General features: G+C 32.0%; 2 protein-coding genes across 5 annotated transcripts in view; one reads left to right on the top strand and one right to left on the bottom strand.

Annotated features, from left to right (window-relative positions):
- Nucleotides 1-3,211: 3,211 nt before the first annotated feature.
- On the bottom strand, nucleotides 3,212-10,507 carry LOC108907934 (rac GTPase-activating protein 1-like). Its single transcript, XM_018711781.1, has 10 exons — nucleotides 9,931-10,507; nucleotides 9,689-9,863; nucleotides 9,465-9,631; nucleotides 9,059-9,190; nucleotides 8,543-8,830; nucleotides 5,290-5,436; nucleotides 4,981-5,231; nucleotides 4,788-4,920; nucleotides 4,546-4,691; nucleotides 3,212-3,513 (listed from the first exon to the last, which is right to left on the bottom strand). The coding sequence occupies exons 1-10, from the start codon at nucleotides 10,348-10,350 to the stop codon at nucleotides 3,450-3,452; spliced, it is 1,923 nt and encodes a 640-aa protein (XP_018567297.1). The 5' UTR covers nucleotides 10,351-10,507; the 3' UTR covers nucleotides 3,212-3,449.
- Nucleotides 10,508-16,588: 6,081 nt separating this feature from the next.
- Nucleotides 16,589-26,451, top strand: part of LOC108907956 (kazrin) — a 99,974-nt gene continuing 90,111 nt past the window's right edge. For 3 of the 4 annotated variants that reach the window (XM_018711833.1, XM_018711834.1, XM_018711835.1), the window contains exon 1: nucleotides 16,595-17,074. The gene's annotated coding sequence lies outside the window, so the exon portion shown is untranslated. Of the gene's footprint in view, nucleotides 17,075-26,451 lie in introns of all 4 variants that reach the window. The other variant, XM_018711831.1, reaches the window with a different exon arrangement.

Genomic DNA, 26,451 nt, shown 5'->3' with positions numbered 1-26,451 from the left:
TAATCACCTTTTCTCAGTTTGACCTTCAAATAACCTTGGAACTGACGTGATAGAGTTGAATCGACTCTCGATATTTCTTTTCAAACTAAATGTTGACCTGTGTAATTGAAAGTTTGTGTTTTATACCGACACCGACGCATGTTGATGACATAAACGTAAAGATCCAATGCCTCAACTGTGACTAGAATCGATTGTGAGGATGTAGATATTCACTGAGAATTTCTAACCTTAGTTTTTATGCTTTGGTTGTTGTTTATTAAAAAAACAATTTGCACATGCATTAATGCGAAAATTGGCCAGTTTAGCTCCTGATTCTGACCTGACAATGGAAGTACAAAAATCAAAGAGATTATGTTATCCACATACCGACATACAGACAGAGTATTGTTATAATGCGAAATGTTGATGTTGGATCTAAACTTGTGACGTCAGATATAGTAGTTTACTTACCTCACTATTGTCGCAAAAATGAAAAATTCACTCATAGTACATATAACATACTATTTATGTCTCGAAAATAAACCTTAAACTCAGATTTCATGATAATTTTCAAGGAAAATTGATCAAAATATGAAAGTGCCCAAAAGTAAGATAAAAGCATTCATCTGCACGTATTTGGATCCGCTGACAACGATAATACCTTCATCAGTTTTGCTCTATCTTTTTAACATTTGGAAAAAATCGCCAAAATAAAAATCTTGCTCTTGGTTATCCTCGATAAGCGGTTGCTGTGCCACGTAAGGAAAAAATAATATAAACGCGTAGGACTATTCTAATTAATTTAAAAAAATAATAATAATAAAAATTCGACTTTGAACTCGGAAGTTCGACATTGATCCGAAAATTAAATAACGAAGTTGAAACACACCTACAAAATTAGAGATCAGCAAAGGTGCGCAAAATTCGATTTCCTCATAAAATTTGAGAATTAATTACCCCGAAAAAATAATAATGTTAATTTTTGTAACCTTTACAACTCCAAAATCGTGAATACGTGAAACAATTGTTAATATTACAATTAATTCAAGGCATGTTCGGCATTAAAATGTAGATGCTTTGGATGAATTTTGTCCTTTTCTAAATGTAACAGATGAAAAAACAAAGATATACATCTGACCGTCCAGTAGTACCAGTACCGCCGCGCGCCTTTACTCTTCTGGAGTGGGGTAGAGGGCGTGGTTTCGGTATTACTCGCTGTGGACCACCCCCCTCCCACGTAGTGGGGGAAGATAGTGGGTGTGGTCTTACGTTCGTCTGCGGTATCGACGGTGCCGTTGCGTATACTCTTAGACCTGCGCAGTAGTGTATAATGTATGTTGCTGTTTGTTTTTTAGAGGATGTAACCAGGTTCTGCTCACCCGAAGGTATCACTAAAGGGGCTCCAAAGACATGAGGCCCCAAACTGAAGCATAATAATTACACCACTGTCTTATGGGTGTGGATCAAAGTTCAAGTATATTTAACGGGAAGAGAGATATTTGTTTGAGTCTGTGAATATACGATGAATATTCAAAACAAATCCATGAAACTTAAAAATTGATATCCATAGAACATGTATGTGATGGACTTTTGAGTATAATAAAACAACACACCAAATTTCATTAAAATCGGTTCAATAGTTTCCGCAAAATAATTTTTTGAAAAAATTTTTTCGAATTTTCAAAATGTTGCACAGCCTCAAATAAAGCATCTAGATCCTTGAAAATTTTTTCACAGAGAATAGACCGTTCAATCTTTCAAATGGTTTTTGATAAATTGAAATCGGTTGATTAGGACGAACACAGTCAATTTTTAAAGTTAACACTCTTTTTTTTATTTTTAAACAATTACATTACATTTATTAATTTGCAATTTAGCTTTTTCCAAAAATTATAATTTTAAAGTACTCGGAAAGACGCTTCTTTAAAAGAAAAGTTAAATTCCGTTTATTGGTTGTCGAGATATTATGAGCGGTCAAAGATTATCGGCATTTAACGTTAATTTATAAACAATTTAGCAATAATCTTTGATCCAGTGACTTCGTTTTTCCGAGTTCTAAGCTGGGAAAAATTTTCATATCCATAAGTTATCGGCAACATAGATAAATCAGCGGAAAAGCTATCTCTCGCACGCGCGAAAAGTGACTCAAAACACGAAAAGTGGGGGAGGGGGCTTTCACTCCGAGACTGAATTCGGAGATTCAAAATGAGAAGGTACGAAAAAAATTGCATTATCTCAGCTTCTAATGGACCAATTTCGATCTATTTTTTAATCCGACGCTCGCGAGCCAAGGGAGTTTGTTTTTGTTTTTTTTTGTTTACGTATATTATTTCAACACTCTGAATATGAATATATTTCGTTATAATTATTACAATTATTTAAATAATTTTTGTTTAAACAAATTAAAAAAAATATTTTATTTGGAAATTATTTTTTTTTGTTAAATACAGATAATATTAAGAAAAAAAAGGACTTTAAAATTATAATTTTTGAAAAAAACTAAATTGCAAATTGATAAATATAATCTAATTGTTTAAAAATAAAAAAAAACTTTAAAAATTTACTGTGGCCGTCTTAATCAACTGATTTCAATTTTTCAAAAACCATTTGAAAGGTTGAACGGTCTTTTCTATGTGAAAAAATTTTCAAGGATCTAGATGCTCTATTTGAGGCTGTGTAACGTTTTGAGAATTCGGAAAAAAAATTTTGAAAAAATTATTTTGCGAAAACCATCGAACCGATTTTAATGAAATTTGGTGTGTTGTTTTATTATACTCTAAAGTTTTTTTTACCAATTAATTAGAACGCCCTCGGAGCAATTAGAATATTTTAAAAAAATTGTCTAAAAAACTAGATTATTTTGCCTTTTGTTCATCAATTATTGCTATTTTGCAACATCGGTAATAAATTTAAACATTTTTAACTTGCAGTCTATTGTGTAAAATTCAATTCTAAAACTTTTTTTCCTCTTCAATATTCTTCCAAAATACATAGGTTCCAAGACATAAGTAAAAAACTCGGATAAAATAGGTATTTTTAAAAAATTTTTAAACATTTTTTATTTTTGCAATTTTGAAAATGTTCCGGAGTTTGCCCAGATCTAGGGATCTACAATTTTATTATGTGAGTTGTACTGAAGGTATTGCAGCAAAAATTGGGATTATTTTTTTATAATTTGGGGAAATAACTAAATCTTAAATAAGAAAAGTATTTATTAAAAAATGTCTGCAGCAATAAAACTTGGTCCTAAATACAAGTGTTATATTAAGTACAAGCCATTAAATATAACCTTAAGAAATAGTGTATAATGCACAACACATACACGTATAATATTGTGTATAATCTAATATCGAAACTGTGTACAATTATACATTAAAAGAGAGAAAGCCGTACACCATTTAATGACCAGTTTTTAACTAGGGCAATTAATGTTAATAAAACTATAATAAAGTATATTTAAAAAATGTAGATTATTTGAAAGATGGAGGTGTGGCGAAAAACCTTTGCTTCCTTTTTATTGGATTGTTATTGATCCTAAAACAACAAAATGGGATCAGCATAAAGATGTTGATTTCTTACAGGAAATAACAAGTTTGCAAAATAAATACAAAATGGACGCAGCCCGACTTTAAACATTCATTGCTAAATCGTGCTGTAACCAGACAAATGAAACTCTCAGGTCAGCACTCTCAGTTGTTCATTAAAATCCTTGACTAGGTATTCTACATAAATGTCACCCGTCTCAATTTTTTAATTTTCAAATTTAAAAAAAGATTAAAACTTTTTTATTACCACAGCATTATGTGTGTCATGTTGGATCTGCTGCTGGTTTGCTTCTTTGGTTTGACCAAAATATCACTTTTACAAACAGTGCTTTGAAAACAAAACATCCGACTAAAGCTTCCAATGAAATTTTGACAGTTCAGTTAAACTTTTATTATCAGTGTTTTGACACTACAGTTTACCGAAGTTTACCTAGAAGTGCCTCAAATGTATCGATTAATTAATTTGGACAATCTGGCTGTTTCGCGTGAGAATTACATTTTTAATCATCTGAATTTTGACATGAATTGAACTGTCAAAATTTTGTTCAAAGTAATAGTTGGGTTTTTTTGTTCTCAAGGCACTCTTTGTAAAAACCAATAATTTGATATTTCACAAAAACAAAAAAGTACACCTTATCGTACGACACATCATCAGAATCAGAAAGATGCACCAAATTCAAAAATGCAAAAACCAACATGGCACCCAGTCAACTTTTCCATTTCGATAAAAAAAAAGAAATAATAAAGAAAATCTAAACCCTCAGCTTTTCATCCATAACTTCAAAATAAAAATGACACGTCATATATCGCGTCGGCAAATTATTCGTAACAAGGCGAAGCAAAAATCTTGCCGTTTAATTAATTTTCATTCACTTTGAGTAATAAATATAATAATTCTCTAATAAAATATGTAATATAAAATTTTAAAAAATACTGCTTCAATTTGAAAATCGCAAACGCAAAATAAGTCTATGGTATCATTGTTTGAAACCACAAGAAGTATTTGAAATGTATCACTTACCCTCTAGGAGTGAAAATGCGACTTGTTGGCCTTAATAACGAATCCGTACTCGGAGTTTGCTGTAGTTTCCCCGTGCGTTGAGGAGTACTAACATTAATAAACGAAGACCAATACTCCGACGGCAATTTCAGTAAACGTTCCATTACCTAAAACATTCGGAATTCGTTGTAAGAAATTCGGAAAAGAAAGTAATCTTAATTGAAATTGTAAACGCGTTAACATTGAAAATAGTGATTTTTTACCATGCCTTGCTGCCTCGTTTCCGTAATCAAATTATTCGGATTGGGATCTTCCGAAGAGTACCCGACAATCGTAGGACCAAACACTTTAGAGAGATTCTCAATTGGCATCTTACACTCTGGAGATTCCGCGATTCTGAAAGAAAATTATAAAAATTTCAATTAAACCACTCGATGAACTTTTTTTAACACTTACTTCTGTAAATGGAGAATCATGTACGCTAACGTGTCCCTATTCGGTTGCGGTAACTCAGAAATAACCTGATACAGAGTAGGCACGATGTCCCGCTCATCTTTAGCTTCGACGGCTTGCACAAAGTCGTTCCACAACTTGTAGGTTATAAGCGGATCGGTAAGAGAACGCAGGAAGATCTTAACACAGCCGCAGATCACGTGGATATCGATTTCCTTGAGATTGGGCGAACCCCTTCCACAGATGAACCTCTCCTAAAAACGAACACTGTGTTAAGCGAGAACAAGTGCAGGGGTACTGAGGAAAAGTTACCTTCAAACTTTTCACGTCTTTCTCCGAACCAGGTATTCGGTATAATCCAATTTCATTTAGCCCGCGTTGTTCTATTTCCTTCAAGCAATGCACGATTAGGGCTGGAACCATTGGGGGTATGGTTGGGGTGTAGTCGCTGATAATTCCCTAGAAACCAGGTCCAGTTATAGGCCAACCAACATCGCGAAAAAAGAGGCTGTTTTTACACTTAAATATTACAGCAAATTTCATGTACATATTTCCTTTTGAAAAATATTTAGTAATTGAAAATCCAAGCGATTTCCCCAGCAAAGTGAACAATTTGTTTTAAACAATAAAAACTACAAAAAAGTGAAATATTTTGTTTTTTTTATAATATCTCGAAAAATGTTGGAATCGTCTTATTCTCAATAAGACTTTTGTAGAGAAGAAAAAAACTTATAAAATGGTTTTTTGTGCGACCCGATCTATTAATTTTTTACAAAGAAAATCCAGAAAAACCTCTAATAAACCTTTTTTCAAAAATTCATAACTCCGTCAAAGAGTGACCGCAAAAATCGCCCGATTTTTCACAATTTGCAGAGAACTAAAGAAAATTGATGAAAATATGTCTTTGGTCTCAAATTACTCGTCGTAGAAAATTAAGATGAGCATAGCTTTTAGTTTTTTGAAAATTTTCAAAAATCACCCCTATTTAAGGGATGAAAAGGCGCCCAAAATGAAAAATTGAATATTATCAATAAATATAAAAACTATTGCAGCATGTGAATTTTTCTATAGAATGATTCTTGACCCAAAGATGGATTTATTCTTATGACTGAAATAAGCATGTTGAATTATAAAATCCACCCCTAAGCACGCTCAGGGGATGGAATCATCCCCAAAAATAGAGAATATCAGTAATAATTGTAAAAATTCCAAAAAAAATATATTAAGATAATTCATATGCTAATAGTTTTTATATCAATTGGTAATATTCAAATTCTTCATTTTTTGGGATTTTTTCAATCCCTAGGTAGGGGTGATTTTTTAAATTTTCAAATACTAAAAGCTATGCTCATTTCAGTTTTTTACGAAAAGTAATCTGCGACCAAAAACATATTTTGATGTATTTTTTTAAATTCTCTGCGAATTGTGAAAAAACGGGCGAAAATTTCAGGTGTTTTGTGGTCACTCTTTGAAACTGGAAAAACAATCTTGCGGAAAATGACTGATAATAATATGTAGTTTAATTGCAAGATGGTTTCTGTCCGATGCATAGTTTTTGCACAATTGCATTATAAACAAATTAGGGTATTTTTTGCACAGCGTGGCGATTTATCAAAAATGGTCCAATTTAAATTCTGAAAACAGCATCTGAAAGTAGACGACAAAATCTCCAATTTGTATATCTCGGATTTTCGCCTGGATGATAGGAAATCTGCTAAAAATGCCCTTAAAAGTAGCCTAAAACGATCGAAAGCAGGAGATGCAGTTACTAGTTTTAGTGGCAAAAAGAGTATCTGAATCGCCGAAATAGACCACAATTCTGTCCGCAAGTTAACTCAAGGTGTATGTCAAATTTTGGCATAAAAATGTTCTAAAATTAATTAAAAATGAGCTTCATCAATTTACATTTTTAAATAACTACAGTTTCCAAAACAAAGTACGATTATTCTAAAAATTATATTGAAATAAATTGGAAGCCCGTATTAAACCCACTTATCAGAAAGAAGGTCAATTTTTCGATTACCTGGCTAAAAATTACAAAAAGAAATAAAGAGGTCTAAAATTGGAACTCGTACTGCGATTATGCTTCCAAATACCGAGTTAAAATAAGGGAGAAAATATCTGATCATAATTAAATAAAAGGAGGCAGATAAATTTGATAGTAGCTTGATCCTGCACTAAAATGGATCAGAATTTAGTCAGAAACACTTTTAGAAAAAAAATGCACACATTTCTAGGATCATATTTGATGCAAAGTAATAAATTATTGCCTGTCAAGGGATCCAGTGCAATACGCTTTTAAGGGTTTTAGAAATTGAATAATTTATACATTATGAAGGGATGAAGGGATCAGTTTACGTCTGACACCCTTGTTCCTACAAAAATTCCTTTATTCTCATAAACTATTTATTTTAAATGTAATTTATTATAAATCCAATTTGTTTTTTAAATTCCACATACGTACTACATTTTTTTTACGACCAAGCTAGCCAGGTTAATATTTGACATATAACCGATTACTTCATACACTCGATGCACCTGGTTGACTACAGCTACTACCAGAACACAGGGTATGCAGCGGTATTTCAGGTTTTACATTCAATTTCATCTGAAAAATGATGATACGATTTTCCTTTGATAAAAGACCGACAACTTTGCATTAAATATGATTCTACTATAGGCCTGCACACAGATACTGACACCGACGCTATAAGAGCAGTGACGAGGTAGTAAACGGCATCCGTTGTGGTGAAGCTTCCACAGTCCCTACTGAAAACGCCAACAGTAAAGAGCGGTGAAACGTTTGGAAGCATTGATAGTGGGTCCACCCCCACGGAACATAGTCCGTGAACAACAATTGCAGATCAAAAATTCCTAGCTAAGTCTGTGACTGGTGGCAACCAGGTTATGATTTGTTTACAGTAAAATACTCCAAGAGATCATTTTCGCAAGATAGCAGTGACAGCTAGTGAAAATTAAAGTGGTCACATTTTGGGTATGAAGCATACCGTTCCTTAAGGGATGACTTCTTAGTCCATATAGAGAAAAGTTGTGATGAAATAGTGTTGAACAAAATTTGTGAAATAGAAAGTTAAAATAGGGGTAGCCGACCAAGAGATCTCGAATATTTTTTTCACAATTAACAGACAGGTACAAGAAGGTGTTTTACTTTTACTTTTTCAGTTATAATTTTAACCATTTGGAGTATCAAATTGAAATTTTCAGGACTTTTTAAGGGTATTCTACTACTGAAATGAAAGAAGAATCAGGTGGAGTAGGCTTCATTTTTTCGTAAATAAAATACAATTAAAAACGATGTTGTAGCTGTTACAGGAGTATCTTTAGCCACTACAGGGAGAATCTTAAGTGAAAGCGTCGAGTTACAAAAGTAAAAAGTTGAAAAATACTTGCAAAAAAACAGGCCCTAAACTTGAGATTCTGGAATTCGAACACAAATCGAATCGAGAGCTTTGATAGTTAAATAGTGGTTAGTTGCGTTAAAAATATGATTATTTTGATGTCATTAAAAAAATCACCATTAACAAATGCCAAATCAATTACTCACCAATAAATTCCTTTGGCCGGGCGTATTTGCGGCTGGAACGCAGGGCAAAGGCAAGAAATCCTTGCATTCCAAATGACACATTGCCCTGCAATCCCTGCATTTGAGAGCCGACCTCCCGAAACGTATACGTTTCTCACAAGACGTGCAAGAACCGGGCATGACGACAGTCTTCTGCTGGAAGCAGTGCTGTCTCAGGTTGGTGTTACTTTCGGGCCTCTGCGATCCTTCTCGATTCCAGGAATCGAAAATTAAATTAACAGGTGGGTAGCCCGGCTGCGATACAGGTTCCTAACACAAAAAAAATTTCGATTGGGATGAATTAATAAATGTTAAGGCCGCAGTTAACAATAAATGAGTATTTTACGTTTGTTATTTAATTCGGCCTGTTATAATTACAAAAGCCAAGATAACGACATGATTAGGCTATAAATAATTTATAATTACTAGATATTTATCTTTTACGCATGATTAACGAAATATGTTATATTAAATTTAAAGCGAAAAAGCATAACTTACAGTTATAATTGGAGGATCGGGAAACAAACAAGGTTTCTGCGGCAAAGACTCGATAATAGAAGTTGCTTTTATCGGCCCTTCCTTGGTTACTGTTAAAGTTGTTGTAGCCCTAACTGTATCTGTTGCGCCAATCTGTGTGAATTAATGAATTTGTACATTTGTGTTTACATCCTATCATCAATTGCAATAAAAAATTTACGACTATTCCAATTTAGTTTAAAGTATACGTAATTATTTCTCAGATTTTGCACTAATATGGAATTTGTTTATAAATAAAATACTTAACATTACATTTTTAAGAAATCAAAACAACACTATAAATAAACTTAATAACAGTTATGTCAGAAAAATATAAAAAAATACTTTTTTTAAACAACCTACTTATTCAAATGAGTAAAATACACACCTCGACAACTTTGTTTCCAGACGAACGTCTTTTCTTTGCTGCAGGTTCTGGAGGAGGAGCTTCTGTGCTTGCTCTGTGCTTTCTCCATTCTCTACCAGCTTGGAAGCACTTAGAGCTATCCAGATCATCTTCAGATCGCGAAAAACTGAAATCTGACATAATGGAACCTGCAAAACAATTATTGGTAATACATTTTTAATATCGTTCATTCAAAAGCCACTTACCTGTAGAATTAACCTCCGGAATTGCACTGAGTTGATTATTAACATTAGTAGCAACAGGTTCCCCTGAACTATGACGACCTTTATTCAAAAATGCAAATTGTTCCCTCGTCTCATCTGCTAATTTTGTTCGGTTGTCTTTGAACAGTAACTTTCGCACTGTACCTATTTGCTGTTCCTGTGTTGTACATAAATAATAAATTTTAGTTTAACGATAAGAAACAAATGCTTTTTTGTGTACTTACAAATTCATCACGTTCTTGTTTAGCCTGCTTTGTTCTCTTCTTTTCTTCGTCTAATAATCGCCTTGCTACGTTGAGATGCCTTTCCATTTCGCTAAATTCTTGCGTTCTAATATCGAGAGCATTCTGTAGCCTTTGGCATTCAGCTACAGTGGTTTGCCATTGTATAAATAAAACTTTCATGTTTTCAGCAAATGTACGAAATGCCTCCTCCACCTTTTCGTCCCTCTTCTGTTTCATCAATCTTATCAGATCATCGAATAATGCCACAATGGTTAAATCGCCTGAAGACCCCGAATATGCTGAGCCCGTATCAGAAGCACTTGTGCTTTCATCACTGTCAGATTTGTCAGACATTCCCTTACAACTACTTTTTGGAGTACTGTATGGCAGAGGTGTTTTAAACGGAGTCGTTGCTGCCATTTTTCACTAATTGAACACCTTTTCAATTAAAAATTTTTTTATATCTATTCAATGCATGTGTCATTAATTTATAAAATAAAAACTGCGAAAAACACGCCACTCACTGGTACTGTTAAAATTCTTCTGTTAGTAATTTTAAAGTAGATTTAAATGTCAACACCAGCCAATCCAAACGGAAGAATTTAACGGAAAATCAACGGACAATGTAAATGTCAACTGTCAGATACTTCGTTTCTAAGATGATTCGGCCATCTATTAACTACCTTGCAAACCAGCTGCACACATTACAGAATACTTCAGGCTATTGGAGAGGAATGTGGATAGTTCTGTAAAAATACAATTAGGCTTAGGTAACCAGGATTAATACTAGTCCATGACTCCTAGATGGCGGAAACCATATTATGTTTAAATTACTTTGGGTAATCATTACGATAAGAACTAATTTAATAGCACCTAATTTAGGGCGCAAGGAATATTTAGAGCGTCTAGATTTGTTTCGAATTGGATATTACTGTGCATACTATACGTTTACTGTTTACTGTGCTCCTTTTATTGTGCATGAAGCTCACGAGGTCATAAAATCCAGCAATAATTTTCTGCTGCATTAAAGACGAGTTATGTAAATTGCCATAAAAACAGTTCAACAAGTGTTATTATTATTATTATTATTATTATTACTATTTTCTGATAGTTTTGAGAGTATAGTACTAATCCTGTTAAAGTTCCAAGTGTACGTCATCCTTTTCTTTCCGAATGCGTTCCGTTCTTAATTTAACACAGCATTTAGCACCGATTTACTATCAGAGCCTTTCTTGTACTTGATGACCTCCTATACCTTCAAATCGGTAGACAGAAGTTTAAGATTGGAAAATTATTTGTTTTCCTGATTTAATTTGTCATTCGCGATGTTGTTTTATTTCCTAACTATATTTTAGCTTCTAAGATGGAGTACAAAGCTAAATTAGTAGTTGGATAAAGCAAAGTACCTAGTAATTATAGACAATTCTAATAATCTGTCTGACATTCCGTGTGTTAATGTAAATAAATTTTATAAGGCACGTCGTTCTGGAATTGTTATATCTCCACATTTCTAAACGACAATTTTGTGGACAATCATGAAATCATTATTCGTATTATTACCGGTTTGCGTGCTCGTCCAAAAAAAATTCATAGGAAAGTAATTTGGAGCCGTCTAATTTAGTCTACATTCGAATAAAAATAGTTTCCGGTAATTCTAAACTATAACTAAATCCTATAAAATAGGTATATGGCAGATTCTAAAAAAAATCTAAAAGTAAGTGCCGTATTTACAGGACGTCTCTTGCGACCTTCATGTATCTGTAATCCCGAGAAAGAGAGATAAAATTTGTAATGAAATTGTTGTTCCTTTAAAAAATGTTAAATTCGGATCATATATTTTTAAAATGAAGCATTTTTTGAAAACGTCATTAGAAAATTTATAAAAATGTGTAGGTGATGCAAATAGGCGATAAAAAGGTAACCCAACAAAATAGTGATTGAAAAAATGTGATTGTATGAACTGACGTAGATTCAAAATCATGTACCTATTGAACACAAGGAGCAGAAAGGAAATTATTTAAAAACGAACGTGCACTGCCTTCTGTGCCACAATAAAACTTAGGAAACTACTGCAATAAACCCCCTGGTATAAAATCTGCTAGGGGAGAATGTACGACCATCTTTTTCTTTGCAAGGAATTTCGACTGTCTTTATCTCTTTTCTTTGCACAATGCTACACTTCCATGCAATCTGAGAGCTTGCGATATTAGATCTTAATCAATAAAACCAAATATAACTTGTTTTATTTTATACTATAGCATAGTAATACTAGTAGTAGCGCAAGCTACATTAAACTATGTAAAATACACCCTGTACAAAAAGCGGATAAATAAGTTAGGTAGTATTATAATTGTTATTAAAATCCGTAGAACTATGTATTAGATTGTATTTCATTATATATAACAATTGATGCAACAATGTTTAATTGTTCAAAGTCTAGCATGTAGATGGTAGGTAATACTTAATAACTAATGAATGTTTTGCAATTTGTTAAAATTGAAAATGTTCAGTTAGAAATCTGAAAATTTAAATTGCCTTTATGCGAATATGAAAAATGTAATATAAAGTTTTTGAACTACGGTATATTTTTTATTTTTAATTGTGTCATTGTCGAATATATAAAATCATGCAAATAGCATAAGGTTTGTATGATAATAAATTATTATTTCTGACATACATAATAATGTAGATACATTGAATATAATGAGAGTAACTGATTGTTTTTTTGTACATATTTATTATGCAAATCACGTCCTACAAGTGAATCATTACATATTACGCAATAGGAGAGTCCTTTATCGTTATACAACATGTCGAATTTAAGCTGCGAAGGTTAAATTTATAACGCTGTTATCGTTTTTTTTTACAGTACCTATTAACAACAAATAAACATTCTGTTTGTAATCAAAAAAATTGTGTGGAAACGCTTTATCCTCATGACTGAATTGAGCTTAGACCTCATTGAGGCGAAATTCGCATATTTTTATCCGAATTTCCCTGTTTCCAAAAATAAGCAGATTTCCAATAGTTCTCAAGCAATGCAAGAGAACCAATATCACCTGCAGAACAATATCTTAGCTTTCTGTTCTCTCCACAAAACACAAGAAAATCAAGTTCGATAAACAAATAACCTTAACCAACTTCAAATAACCTTAACCAACTTCAAATAACGACAGAAGCAGTGATATAATTTCATTTGAATCAAAACTGAGATGCACATTGCTTAAAGACGCTATTTTCAACCTTTCCTGTAAAATGATCTAAATTGAAATAGAAAGTTTTGTATTTAAACGATGATAAGAAACCAATGAAGTGAATAGGAAGCACATTTTCTTTTATTCTAGTATTTTTGAATTTCTAGAATCATTAACCATTGGATTACCTATTTTTATGAAACAAGTAAAAACTCTCGTGAAAACTGCAAGGATTTTGAATAGACTTGAATAGATAACACCAACTGTTCTTTTTCAATTTTATTTAATTAAAAAAGCATTTATAGTTTACATACACTTTCTAAATGTTTAAATTGGCCAAATGACTACATATACCATGCTCAAAGTGACAGTTTACATCATTTTATTTATTCAACTTTAATTATTATCTTAAACGTAGCATTACTAAGTAGAAACATACAAAAAAGTCAACAAATAGAGAAAATAATTTTATAAATAAACGAAAAAAAAAATAGAGGGACCAAAATTCACAAATCAAAAAAAAAACAGGGTTTCTATAATAACCAATATATAGTTTCTTCGTATTGAATGGCGTAAGCAACATTTACAAAACTAAATATTTTAAACCAGAATCTGGAAGATACCGCTGATGAATAGTATCCGTTTAGTCTTTTTTCGCCTTTACTTTACTGTAAAATTGAGATGAATACTAAATTCAATAGTTTTGCACAGAATAGCATACAGATTCATTGAACTTTTGTTCATTCCAACAATGTATACATATATTATTAAACTTACAACGTACAGTACATTTACGAGGAATATATCACTCTGACACAGAGAACTTTCGTCGTTAAATATCCCTGGCATTCTCAAGAGCGGTAATAAATGTCATCATTAGACAAGTCGTGATTAGGCTGCTAATACCTGATGTCTGATTGATCCTCATCGCAAATACGTATACTTAATAACAGATAAGAAAAATATTGCTGATAATAATAAATTGAGGTATTAAACCATATTCTGAAGATCTATGTATTTCTGTTCCTAGAATTATATAGGGTTTTCTGAAAACAGATAATTCATGTGGCCTAATTCATTTGTTTTTGAAATACACAGTACTCAAGATGACTTTTTAAAACCTAATTTTGATAATACATTCTTTAAAACATCAAGTTGTTTGGTTTTTGAGGTTGCTAATGGTTTATTAGAAGCTTTTTGTGTAATGAAATGTCGTAATTATTAATTTATTAAAGAAGCTGGTTTCACACTTGCTTTTGCAGACCGTAGTGAAATACATAATTAAAAATTGTTATATAATTTATACCCATATCTAATTATTAGATATATAGAGAATACATAATATAATGAAATAACAGATATTATTAACAAATTAGAATAAATCAAATTACGTACCTATAGATTAACGCCAATAAACTAAAAATTGCATAAGAAGTGTTCTCAATATAACGATACGAATTTGTCAGTAACTTACGGTTAACAAAATGTACCAGGCTAACTTGTTGGCGAAGAAATGGTGCCCCTAGTTAGATATAAGTAGCCAAATTTTCAGGATAAACGAATGTCACTCAATCTTTCAAAAGTTTTAATGGAGTTATGCTTTTATTAATGAAATAATAATTGGTATATTAATAAGGACAATTAAGCAAAGACATGCAACTAGTAAATTTTACTATATAGAAGATGATGAAAATAATATTTACCTTTGTTTTGAAAGCAGCTATATATATTTATAATATTGCAGCTATATTATTATATTTTCAATTTATTTCATTTACATGATGGGCTATTTTAGTTGAGTACCAACGTACCAGCAGGTTCTAACTATTCAGATTTTTTGAGTCATCGGTAAGGTTATTCGAAGATAAGAAATATTTTTGAGACTCTAGTATCATAACGACTACAAGTATTTTTTTAACATATTTGTTTATATTATGTTATGTTATGTTATTTATGAATTCTGAAAATCCAAAAAACCCTTATGGAAGACCTACCCCTCATAAAAAACCCTACCCCTTATAGTAAAAATTTCCTAAAAATTATATGAGAATATGATATAATTAATTTTTTCAAATTTTATTGAATTTATTCCTAATATTTTTTTATTAAATTAATATCAAATAAGAAAATTTTTATATACATTATAAATGGATGTATTGTACAAAATGTTTTAAAAATGGTCTGTTATTTTTTACATGCGTATATAATAAAATATTTAATTTTCATGACTATCATCACTATTTTTAGCCTCGCTTTGGTCCAAAATTGGAGGACAATTGTTACAATTATCGCCAGAACATGAACCACACGTGGGATTGAAAAAAAATCCAACTTTTCTGCAACCACAAATTGCGCCGCATCCTTTTTTGCAATTGCAAAATATCATCCTAAGTAGTTCATCTGGTGCAGGTTTTTTTTGTATTTTTATTGGTTGTAATGTGTGTGTATGTATATTATTAAAATACTTACTCAAATCCGTTCACAAGTGCTCCAAAATACACAAAGACGATGGTAATATACACGCTCCGAAAATTTTTCCGAAAAAAATGCGATTAACTTTTGTAATTTTAAAGTTATAAATTTACTCAAAAATCCATTTTTTTGGGAATATAAAGCACTTTAAGTTCTGTTATTTGCAGTTTTTTTGAGCCCTTCGTTTTTTAGATTTGTAAGCTAAAAAGGTCCAGGAAAGGCAGTCTTGGAGCTTAGTTTTGAGGTCATAACTCAGTCAAATTTTGTCCTACAAAAATTTAAAAAAAGCAAACTGTTCAGTAAGAAAAAACCTACAATTTCTTATTTTATAATTTTTTAATAACTTTGTTAGTTTTTGAAATATTTTGAAAAAAGGCGATTATAAAATAAATGAAAAATTTTATTCAAAAGTAAATGAAATATCTTTTTTAATTTAGGCTTCTAAAATCGTTCAAATTCTCAGAATCTGCTGTTAATACATAAATAAAGTAAATTGCAGAAGGAATACGTTTAATTCTTTTTTCCGTCAAGTCATTAATTCTAATACCATCCATTCCATTCGAAAAAATTGGTAATGTCAAAGTTTCATTTAAATACTTTTAGCAACACCGTGTATATGAATAAAATCTGGGACACCCGGTATAGCTCTACGTGTGCAACCCCGAACAAAGCGACACAAAATATATTCGACCGCGGTCATTCCCGTGCCAAATTTTATTTTTATGGTCAAGCAAACATAGACAGAAATCTACAAGTGCACTGGTGTTGCTACACACATCAGGAACTCCGCCCTGCACCTGACACTTATTAAATAGAAGTCTACTCGCACCCTCAACCCCCATGTTTCCCCCCGCCACTGCAAGACACCCCAATATTATCCTACGTCCATCCTTATTCCCGCAATGTTCGCGCTCGCGTTTCATAGAGCACCGGCAAGGGATAGCGCCTGCGTGTACTTCTAGTCAATGAATGAATTTAGTCCGCCTGAAGCTCCCGGATTCAGACAACGTAAATCGTGGGCTGTAGACCTAGAAAATTAAACTGTACAAAACGACCGAAAGCTTTAAATGTACATCACTAAGGACGATTTCTGTTTTAGATCGCGATCGCCAACTGCTGAGTTCCCAGTGCTATAATTGTGATATTCAAACTTTTCCCGCTGCTAAGCCCATACGTCAACACCAAAAAGACCAGCGAATACACCGGAAAATGAACATTATTCAAAATTATTCCGGGATCATCTACGTTTACGCTCCAAAGCTACAGCATATATATCGTAGAGGCGCGGCCGTTTCTTCAGTGAATAATCGTAGTTTTAATGTATGTCAATATAATTATGTGTCATAAAGGTGTTGCAGTGTTCCCCGGACCTTATTAGTTTCTCGTAATTTGTTTTTTTCCGTCGTTCCCAGTCAATAAGTGAGGGTGTGTCTTTCCAACGAAGCAATGCTGACCTAAATATCAGCAGTACCATCGGGGTAAGTACCCGACGACTTGTCTTGAGCAATTTAGCATAAACAAGCGGCATCAGATGTTCAGGATGTGTCATTGTTTTGAAATCGCCTGCCGTGAAGGAGAACTAAACCGTACAAAGGTTCACATGACCTCACATACTTTCATTTAATACAATTACGTCTATTATTTAATTGAATTTCAGTGTGAGGGGGAAACGGTGCTACTGGGGACATGCCTGCGTTTAGTAATGCAAATGGCAATGCATAATTTAAATTTAATGGGTCCTGAGGTAAATTGGATGCACAGTTTACCCATATAATATATTACCTGGTCGCAATCTGGTGTATAGGTACATATTTCAGCACAATTGTAATGCATTATGCATGTTGTGCAAACATTTTCATATCGAGTCGACTCCACTTTCAATTGTTACCAAAATTGAATGGCAGGCATGTCCCTGCATTTATAATAACAGTATATTTAAATATTAATCGTGACTGTCAGTGTCATGTTATGTATTATGCCTGAATCACTTGAGGCATAGGAAGATAGAACAAATACCAGAAGTACTTCAGTGATAAACAAACTATGACAGCCGATACATCCTTTTAAAGTTACGAAAAAGTATTAGGCAATATTTTGAATTATTTTCGATAAATTTTTCATTAAATGTCAATTTAAACCAAAATTTGGAATTAAAACAAACCACAAAAGTGTAAAATAACAATAAGTTGCGAACAACTGCAATTTTGTGAATAAGTTAAAATTAATGGTAACTCAGACAATGACGAAGAATACTACATCGGACTTGCAAGAGGAAGCTAGCAATATTTCTCTAAATTGGTTACCTACAAAGTCAAGACAACGGTAGGAAAAGTATTATGAATGTTCAATAACTGGAACAGGAATAAAAAAGCCAAAAACTTAATAGAAATTGTACTACTGCTCAGATCAGGAAGACTATGGTCTGAATTATATTAATTTTGATAATTTTCATAAAATTCGAGCATTTTTTAAACAAAATTCTGTAAATTCTAAAAGTTTGAATCAAGAACATTGTATTAAATCTTTTAAGGAAGCATATGATTCGGAATATCTTATGATCAAGGTAAACTAAGTCGATTTAATTATGTTTTAATTTAATATCAATGCATTATAGGTTTCTCTTATTATGGGACTATACGGAGTTTGTAATCGAAATGAGTTGTTGAATATGAAACCTGACCACATAGATAATAGAGGAGAAATATTGATTGTTACAGTTCCACAAACAAAAAATAATATTACAAAAACTTTTATAGTCACAAACAAAGCAGTTGAAATGAATCTAGTTACAATATACATACAACAAATATGTTTGCCTTAGACCTACCTACACTCCTCATAATGGTCTGTTCATTTATTACAAAAATAATAAATGTACAGTGCAACAGATCGAAAAAAATGTATTTAGCAAAATTGCAAGCAAAATAGCCAGAACCTAATACATACACAGAGCATTGCTTCCGTTGTAGTTCCGCAACCCTACTAGCTAAATCTGGAAGTGATTTACTAACAGTACTGCAGTTGCAGAAGGATATATCGATGACTGACAAACCCAAAGCAATAGTCTAGTACTAAAGAAAATGACACGATTAAATTGCTACCAAATGAAATACCAGTTAATATAGACAATTCCAATGAACCATCAACTTCGTCTATAAGAAAAAATCACCATGCACTTCAAATTTACTATACTAATTTCTAAGTATAGGTACTTTATTGGATACAAAAGATATTTCCATAAAGTTTATATTATTGCAAACACTACTGTCATTAGTAGAAGTTGTTATTGTTGTGATACTGAAAAAGTCGATTGAAATAAGTGATACTGTTTTAACCAACATAGAAATTATTCAGTTGAAGATTAAGGTTACTTTGACACAATAATCATCACTACAACACAGCATTGTTAACTTTTCAAAAGTTTCTCTATTTCCGTTATCAAAACTCACGTTAATCATATGTGTAATATTTATTCTGTCGTAATTTATCCCTTTGTTGATAGTTTTCAACCAATAACTATCAAAATTTATAGAATGGTTTGAAATGTCATACTTGACTGTGCAGTTTGAGTTTTGGTAGCGAAAACAGAGAGTTTAGAGAAAGTTTAACTGCAATATGTTTTGCAATGATTCTCTATGTTCTCAGTGTGATATATCTCTTATTAGTCAAAAGTAAATTTATTCTTGGGTGCAGAGCCATTTAAAAAAATCTTTTCACTGTGACGGAAATACCCAATTAAATAAAAGCAATACCAGAAAATGCCGCAAGTTCCTACGTAATTACAGACATTATAAAAAGAAATATTTGTCCAATACTTAATTATAAAGAAAGAAAATGATAATCTATTTTCCATACACCACTAAACTTAAAAGGTTTGCGGCACCAACTAAGTTAAAGCCAAATCATTACATTATTATCATCTAATTTTAGATCAACCTAATACATATTTAGTTGGAATTAAGAGTCGAGCGTAGGAGATTGGGTTATTACCCTGTAAATATAATCAAGCTAGTTGTGGAAATTGGGGCACGAAGATCCACCAACAAGGAACCCGATATCTTATAGTAATAGGTCGGTGTTTCCCTCAAGAGCGAATGTAATTAGAACGTATTATCTAAACTTGAAGATATTTAACATTATTAGGGCCCCCTAAGTCGACATATTCTTTTTTGTTAATGCCCGAAGTCGGACGCATATGCTAATGGGTTTTGTGGCTATGTTCTCTTAGCTGGACATGCCAGTTTAGCTATCAATAAAGCTGGGATATATTTGTTGACATTAAGTTTTGAACTAAGGATTCACTATGATAATTAAGATATTATAGAAAGTTTATATTGATTTGAGAAAGGCAGAGTATTGTATTTTTCATTTTGAAATGCCTTTCTTAAAAAAAAAATCAGGTGTACATTAATTTTTTCAACAAAAAATTGCACATAGTTTATATGCGCTTAGTCCATCTTCAAGCAAAACTGCAAATAAAAGTAAGGCCTTGCCTTTCTTCATTATTTATCAATTTAATGAATGATATACCATATGACATTACTTGGTGGATAATTAATGGTACATCTTCGTTATAAAAATTACAAAAGGCATTCCTCAAAATTCGCCGCAGTGAAACACGAGTTACTAAACTAAATTGCTTTAAATTAAATTAAGACATGCCATAATATTTATCCCATCTCGAGTTTTCTCGTTGGTAATTTTAATGGAAAGCGTCAGAACACTGGAAGTAGACCCCTTATAATTACTTTGCGCTACTTGGAATTCCAGTAATTTATCAGGAATTCAAAAATAGGAAGTTAAAGTTTTTTAATTACCACGAACTGAAAATACGGCACATTAAATTTTAATCGTATACGATGGCCTCAAATGGCTGTGATAAGTAATGAGTAATGAGTATTTTCGGGTAAACTAAGTACTAAGTACAGTAACTTCTGCATTAATTTATTTTTGCCATATTACATAATAATCATTGACTCGAAGTCGCAGGTAGTTTGAAAAAACTCGAAACGAAAGTGTTAAATAATATATCCTTGTTTTTTGAATAGTTATTTATTGATTTATTATCTTCTATCACATCATAAACCTTGGGATAATTTCCACAAGGAACAAATTCGAATATCGTAGACTCTACAAGTCCATAGCGCTGAAACTAGAAGCAATAGAGAAATTCTCGGATGGAATTCTTATTCAGTTAGTCGGAATTAATTCTGGTTTCTGGTTTAGAAGGTCAGTCACATTTTGTCTGCCTGTGTAATCAGCTAAGAACATAGAAGCTGTTTACCCAGATACCAACACAGGACGGCTTTCGTCTAATAGGAAATCATCAAGAAAGAAACTGAAGAACTGGCTTCATTAGGTAAGAATCAATTAGGTCTGATGGAACAGGGGGACAGATACAGATAGAGTATGTGAAAACACTGTTGGAAAAAGTGGAAAAGTTATATTCAAAATGTAAATTATTAGATACATACTTATTATTTACAGATAGTGATAAATATCTAAAACCAGAACACATACCAAGCGCAAAAGAACAACACATGTGAACCAGAACCAGCCTATAGCACGAGATAAGTGACTTCATCTCAAAATTCGGTTTCTGTTAAACCTACAGATTCCATGTTTGCACCAGACGAAAAGAGTACATTTTAAAACCTATATCTACAGAAACCAATTTTTTTCAGTATAGACTTGTCCCTTTCTTGGACCAGTGTCTTCAACTGGGTTATATAACGAAGACTTAGAATGTAGACTTTGCAACATAAGGCCAACAGAAACAGTCTTTTCATGTCTCGTGCGAGTATGAAACGTTAGACCATTCAGAAGACAGATTCTTTATGGAGACAGAGGAGTCAAGCACTTCCATGGTGAGACTGCATACACAAATCTTAAAATGAAAATGTTGCGCTTACGTCGCCTTATCAATTGATTCTCACAAAAAAAGATATCGATATGGTTTCTGTGCACTTTCAATGGTTTTCTTTCTATGGAGAAGCATTTTATGAACTTTAATCCGATTACAAATCTTACAAATCGCTTAGCGTGGCACGTACAAACTAGAATCTAAGGAATTAGTCCATGTGACATAATGGAAGACAACTGATTAGGTTTTTATCTTTGAAATATAGCCATATAATTATCATCGTCAAACGTCAAAGGAGATACAACAATCTCTGATAGAATTTTTTTACACAATATTAGACGGAGCAAACGGTATCGCAAATGATACACTTTTTAAACCAGTACTACACTGTATTCCTTAAACATTATTATAATAATTATTGTAAATTGGACTAATTATTTCACTGATTCAAGTATATATTCCTTTGTAATCCATTCGATGATTTAATGATAACGAGTAATTGATAAAATAATATTGTATGATTTTTTTTCTTTTCATTTGAGGGTAGGAGGTAAATTCCTTCCATACACTCGCTGGATTGGATTATTCTACAAACCACGGCACAGATCTGTAGTAGGATTCGATCAAACAGGTGAATACCACTTCTTCTGTTTTTTTTTTGCGAGCTTCCTCATTTTCTGTAATGTTTTTCCTATCTTCACTTTTATTTCTTCTACTGTTTCTTCCATTTTTTTCTTGATCTACCTATTCATCTTGGTCTCTTTGTTGTTTTCCTCGCTCCTGTCACTTTCTTTATTGCTGTCCTTCTGGTTAGGTGCCCATACCTATTAAGTTGCTTTTTCTAAGTTAATAATTGTCTTGTTTAGTTTAACCTATTGTTTGATTTCATTATTCCCTTGTCTCGGGTTTAATTATTTCTAATATTTTCCTCATGAATTTCATTTCTACTGCCGTCAGTTTAGTCACTAATCAAATTTATCTGTTATTCGTTTCAATAATAAATATAATTGAACCAGTTACTGAATACATTCCTAGTATGTTTATAGTCATTGTTAGTATTAGCATGCGTATGGGACTGTGATTTGACAATTGGGCTCGTCAATATCAGTTTTCTCTGTGCAGCCTTTTTTCTTCAAACGGAAAATATGATAACGCTTTTATTGTTATGGGCTTGATTTCAGCAGTCGCAGAAAAATCGTACAATGCAGCAATTTCCAACATTGTCTCTAAATTATCCAATAATCTCATTATTTCACGGTATGCCATGAAGGGCGGAGCGCAATTTATTATCGCATGCCAACCATTTTGTAAAGTCTCATTAATTACGTCGGACTGAAATATCACTTTCGCGGAATTGAAGAAAAAAAAGAACAAAATATTAACCAGGGCCGCAGGCGGAGCGGTACAGGCGGGCGCCCCTATAAAAGCAACAGCTAATGGTATTAATAATGAATTCTGATGTATCGTGCAGGATCGATATCTGCACTAGCCATAAATTTTAAATGACGCGAAGGGGAAGTAAGGGAACGGCGAAATTTGGAGAAACTCGCATTTTTTTCTTCATCCAGCGTCATACTTCATCTAGAACGGCGCAATACATCATAATGATATATGTATCAAGAACTATTTATTATTTTAGAATTTCCCCAGCGTACGCAACAAGAAAATCTCTCGTTTGTCATTTCCAACCTTGGAATTAGCTTTATCCATTTATTTATCAAAAAATTAATGTATGGTATTCTGATCTGATGTGCAGGTATTGTGACATTAGGAGCAATCCTTTCTTTTAAGAAATATTCATTTAAAGGAAACAGTGCAATTACAATTTGAAGTTTCGTTTATTTAACAATTTTACTGCAAACAGAATTGACACAGTAAAAAATATACTTTCTAAAAACAATCTAATCAATCTAAACAATCTAACCAATCTAAACGATCTAAAAATCTAAAAAATAACTAATTATTATTGACCTACTATTGACATAAAAATTCTTTATAAAAAATGTATTAGTATAACACATTGAGAGGGCTATATCTAGGTATATAGGTAAATTGATGTACCATTGTCTTATTTCGATCCCAAGAATCTAAGGTGGCCCACAAGTATATGAAGTATAGGAAGTATTTCAATGACACCCTGTATAGTAGCACATTAAGGTGTTCTCCGCTATATTAAAACTTATGATAGGACCTTACATATTATTATATATGCATTAAGGACCATTAGGTACAAATTGGTGTTATTACCAACTTACGATAATTATATGTAATTTACTTTCACTTTTATCGAAACAGAGAAATCAATGAATATTATATCTTCAACAAAAAAATATATACCTATGTAATATCATTATTATCATTCATTCATTGAACTGCTATCATGGTTAATGTAAATGACATCCTAAGATTGATTTTAAATAGTAAATTTTCACAAACTTATATTTATTATTGTCTTTTCTAGTTAGTGTTGTTAGTACTCAGTCTTCAGTCAAAAAATCTTATTGGTATATATTTTATTTCTGTTGTCTGTCATGCCTATATCCTGTTTTAAATCGTACGTTTTGGCTATACTTTTAGCATAGAAGCCGTTTTCATATTAAATTCACCCTTGAAAACAATCAGTAACAAATAATTTTTCTGTTGTGAATTATGTTCACACCGTACTATCAGTATCAGTTAAGCTTCATGTAAATAAGGAAACTGATATATTTAACATAATAATAAAAATGTGTTCTCAAATATCGACGCCATATTTTTAAATCCTAACGTTTTTGAGATAAGATAACGATATAACTGTATCCAATTATTATTTAGAACAAAAAAATGAGATTCCTTTCCTTAAATTCTTCATTTCAACATTTAAGTTAATATTAATGACAAGTAATTCAAAATTGGTAGCTAAATAGAAGAAAATTTCGTATTTATAATTACATTCTTCTTCTTATGAAGTCAATACAAGTTCAATATAATTCGGCAGCAGGCAAAATTGATGAATTTGCAGATGAATAAAAATTTCATCGGTCAAAAATAATATGTCTATAATAGAATGCTTTCCGATTGCTCTCTACTTATAGGTAATAGATAAGGATTAATCTCAAATAGTTGTGTAATCGAAAGATAAATACTCTACATGTCTACAAATAACAAAACTATTCTTATTTCACGTTGTTTTCAAATTATATAATTTTGTATGGAAAATTTTCAACGAATGTTAATAATCATGTTTTGTAATGTTTAGTATAAGGTTCTAATTGAATTTCGATTATATAGTAGTCTCCAGTATTAATATTTTTGATATTAATTGCCTTGTGTCTTGTCTTGAGATTCGTATTTTTCTGTCGAAGTGTCGGAGCGACAAACAAAAGGTTACTTGTTCCCTTATTAAACTGTCAGCAGCATCCACAGATGAAAAATAGTTCCATTTTTTTCATATATTAAAGAAATTCCAATACCAGCGTCAGAGACTATCATGCAGTGTGTCAGTTGCAGCTGATTTATCTAAACCTTTTTCCAATTTCGTGTACTGGATATGCTGTTTTTACAAGGTTGGTTCCTGGCGAAATAAATTCATAGGTCTTTATTAAACCCGTTTTATATATATTTACTTATTTTTTTTGTCCAACAAATAATCAAGAATGCAACAAAAATCAACAAAAAAATTATTGGAATTCGTTTGCATTTTGAATACAAGGTAATCGTCAAACGTGTGAAAAACCAGTGACTGATTGTAATTATATGTAAACCCCTATCCATTTTTTGAATAAGACTCGAGAATTACTCATTCCGTCTGATAAAAATTTTTATACTACTCAGTGGCGTCGAAATCTAGAGTTATTAATAACTGGTACAAATTCAGTGATTTCTGCTTCTACTTTGTTAAATCATTGCTTCCTGAAATATTTTTATATATTTATGTTACATCTTGTATACGATGATAATTTACTGTTGTCGTGAGTGATTTTTTATGCGTCCCTTTCACTTTTTTAACTTTTGTTGTTGTTATTAATACGAATTTGTTAAAATTTGATGCAGCAGCTGAGCAAGTGGATTTGTGCTTCCATTTTTCTGAAGCTAATTTCGTAAAAATCATGGGGTGGTTGAGCTGGAGCAGATGTTTATAAACATAAGCTTTTGATCAGTTGGGGTTGTTTCAGTTCTACCCCTACATACAATAAGGAAACCCACTTCAAAGGCGTTCTTGCCTTGTTTTAGATATCCTATATATACTTTGCTTTAAAATTTTTCACAAGATGTATTTTTTACGATTAAATAACTTCAACGGTTAAGGAAAATTGTGGCACATTTACAGCAAGTTTTTATAAAGTACTGTTTTTATAATACTTAAGCTAAGTGAAGTTGAAAACTAACGAAATGACAACAATTGTTCCTATTGTTAACCTTCAATAGTTATAATTGTATTTACATGTAGTACTAACCACCAACTAATGAGTAATGTACAACCTACCTCCTTTTTTGGGTCGTGATACAGTACGTGTATTAATTTATAGGTAACAAGAATTACCTGAATAACTTCAGTCTTTTAAAATTAGTAATCGAGTTCATCAAAGCAAATTGAAGATATATAAATATAAGAAAATATAAATATACAATACTTATTCAAGGTAGTAAACTGACAATACTAGTTGTTTTAAATTGGTACATTTTTATGAAGGTATGGTTTACATTTCGACATATGGTCTTTTCTTAAGTTTGTTTCATTTCTGTCAAGCTGACAATATATCCTGAAAATGTAGGAGAGATAGGGGTAATATGACGACCATGCAAGGAGACGAATTATACTGCTGGCGCTACTGGTGCTTTTTAATTACCAATAAAAAATTTTAATGTGGGTCGGTAATTGCGTTCTGGGATTCCCGTAAGGGGTAAGTACGATGACAATTTAAATAATAGAGAACAGTAAGAGGAAAATTATTATTATTATTATTATTTTTTGTTTAAATTACTATGAAATTGACCAAAGTGGGATTAATT

Source organism: Anoplophora glabripennis, unplaced genomic scaffold (genome assembly GCF_000390285.2).
Source record: "Anoplophora glabripennis isolate ALB-LARVAE unplaced genomic scaffold, Agla_2.0 scaffold78, whole genome shotgun sequence".
NCBI classification, from domain to species: domain Eukaryota; kingdom Metazoa; phylum Arthropoda; class Insecta; order Coleoptera; family Cerambycidae; genus Anoplophora; species Anoplophora glabripennis.
Note: the sequence above shows the minus strand (reverse complement) of the source record. Positions and strands in the feature narration are given on the sequence as shown.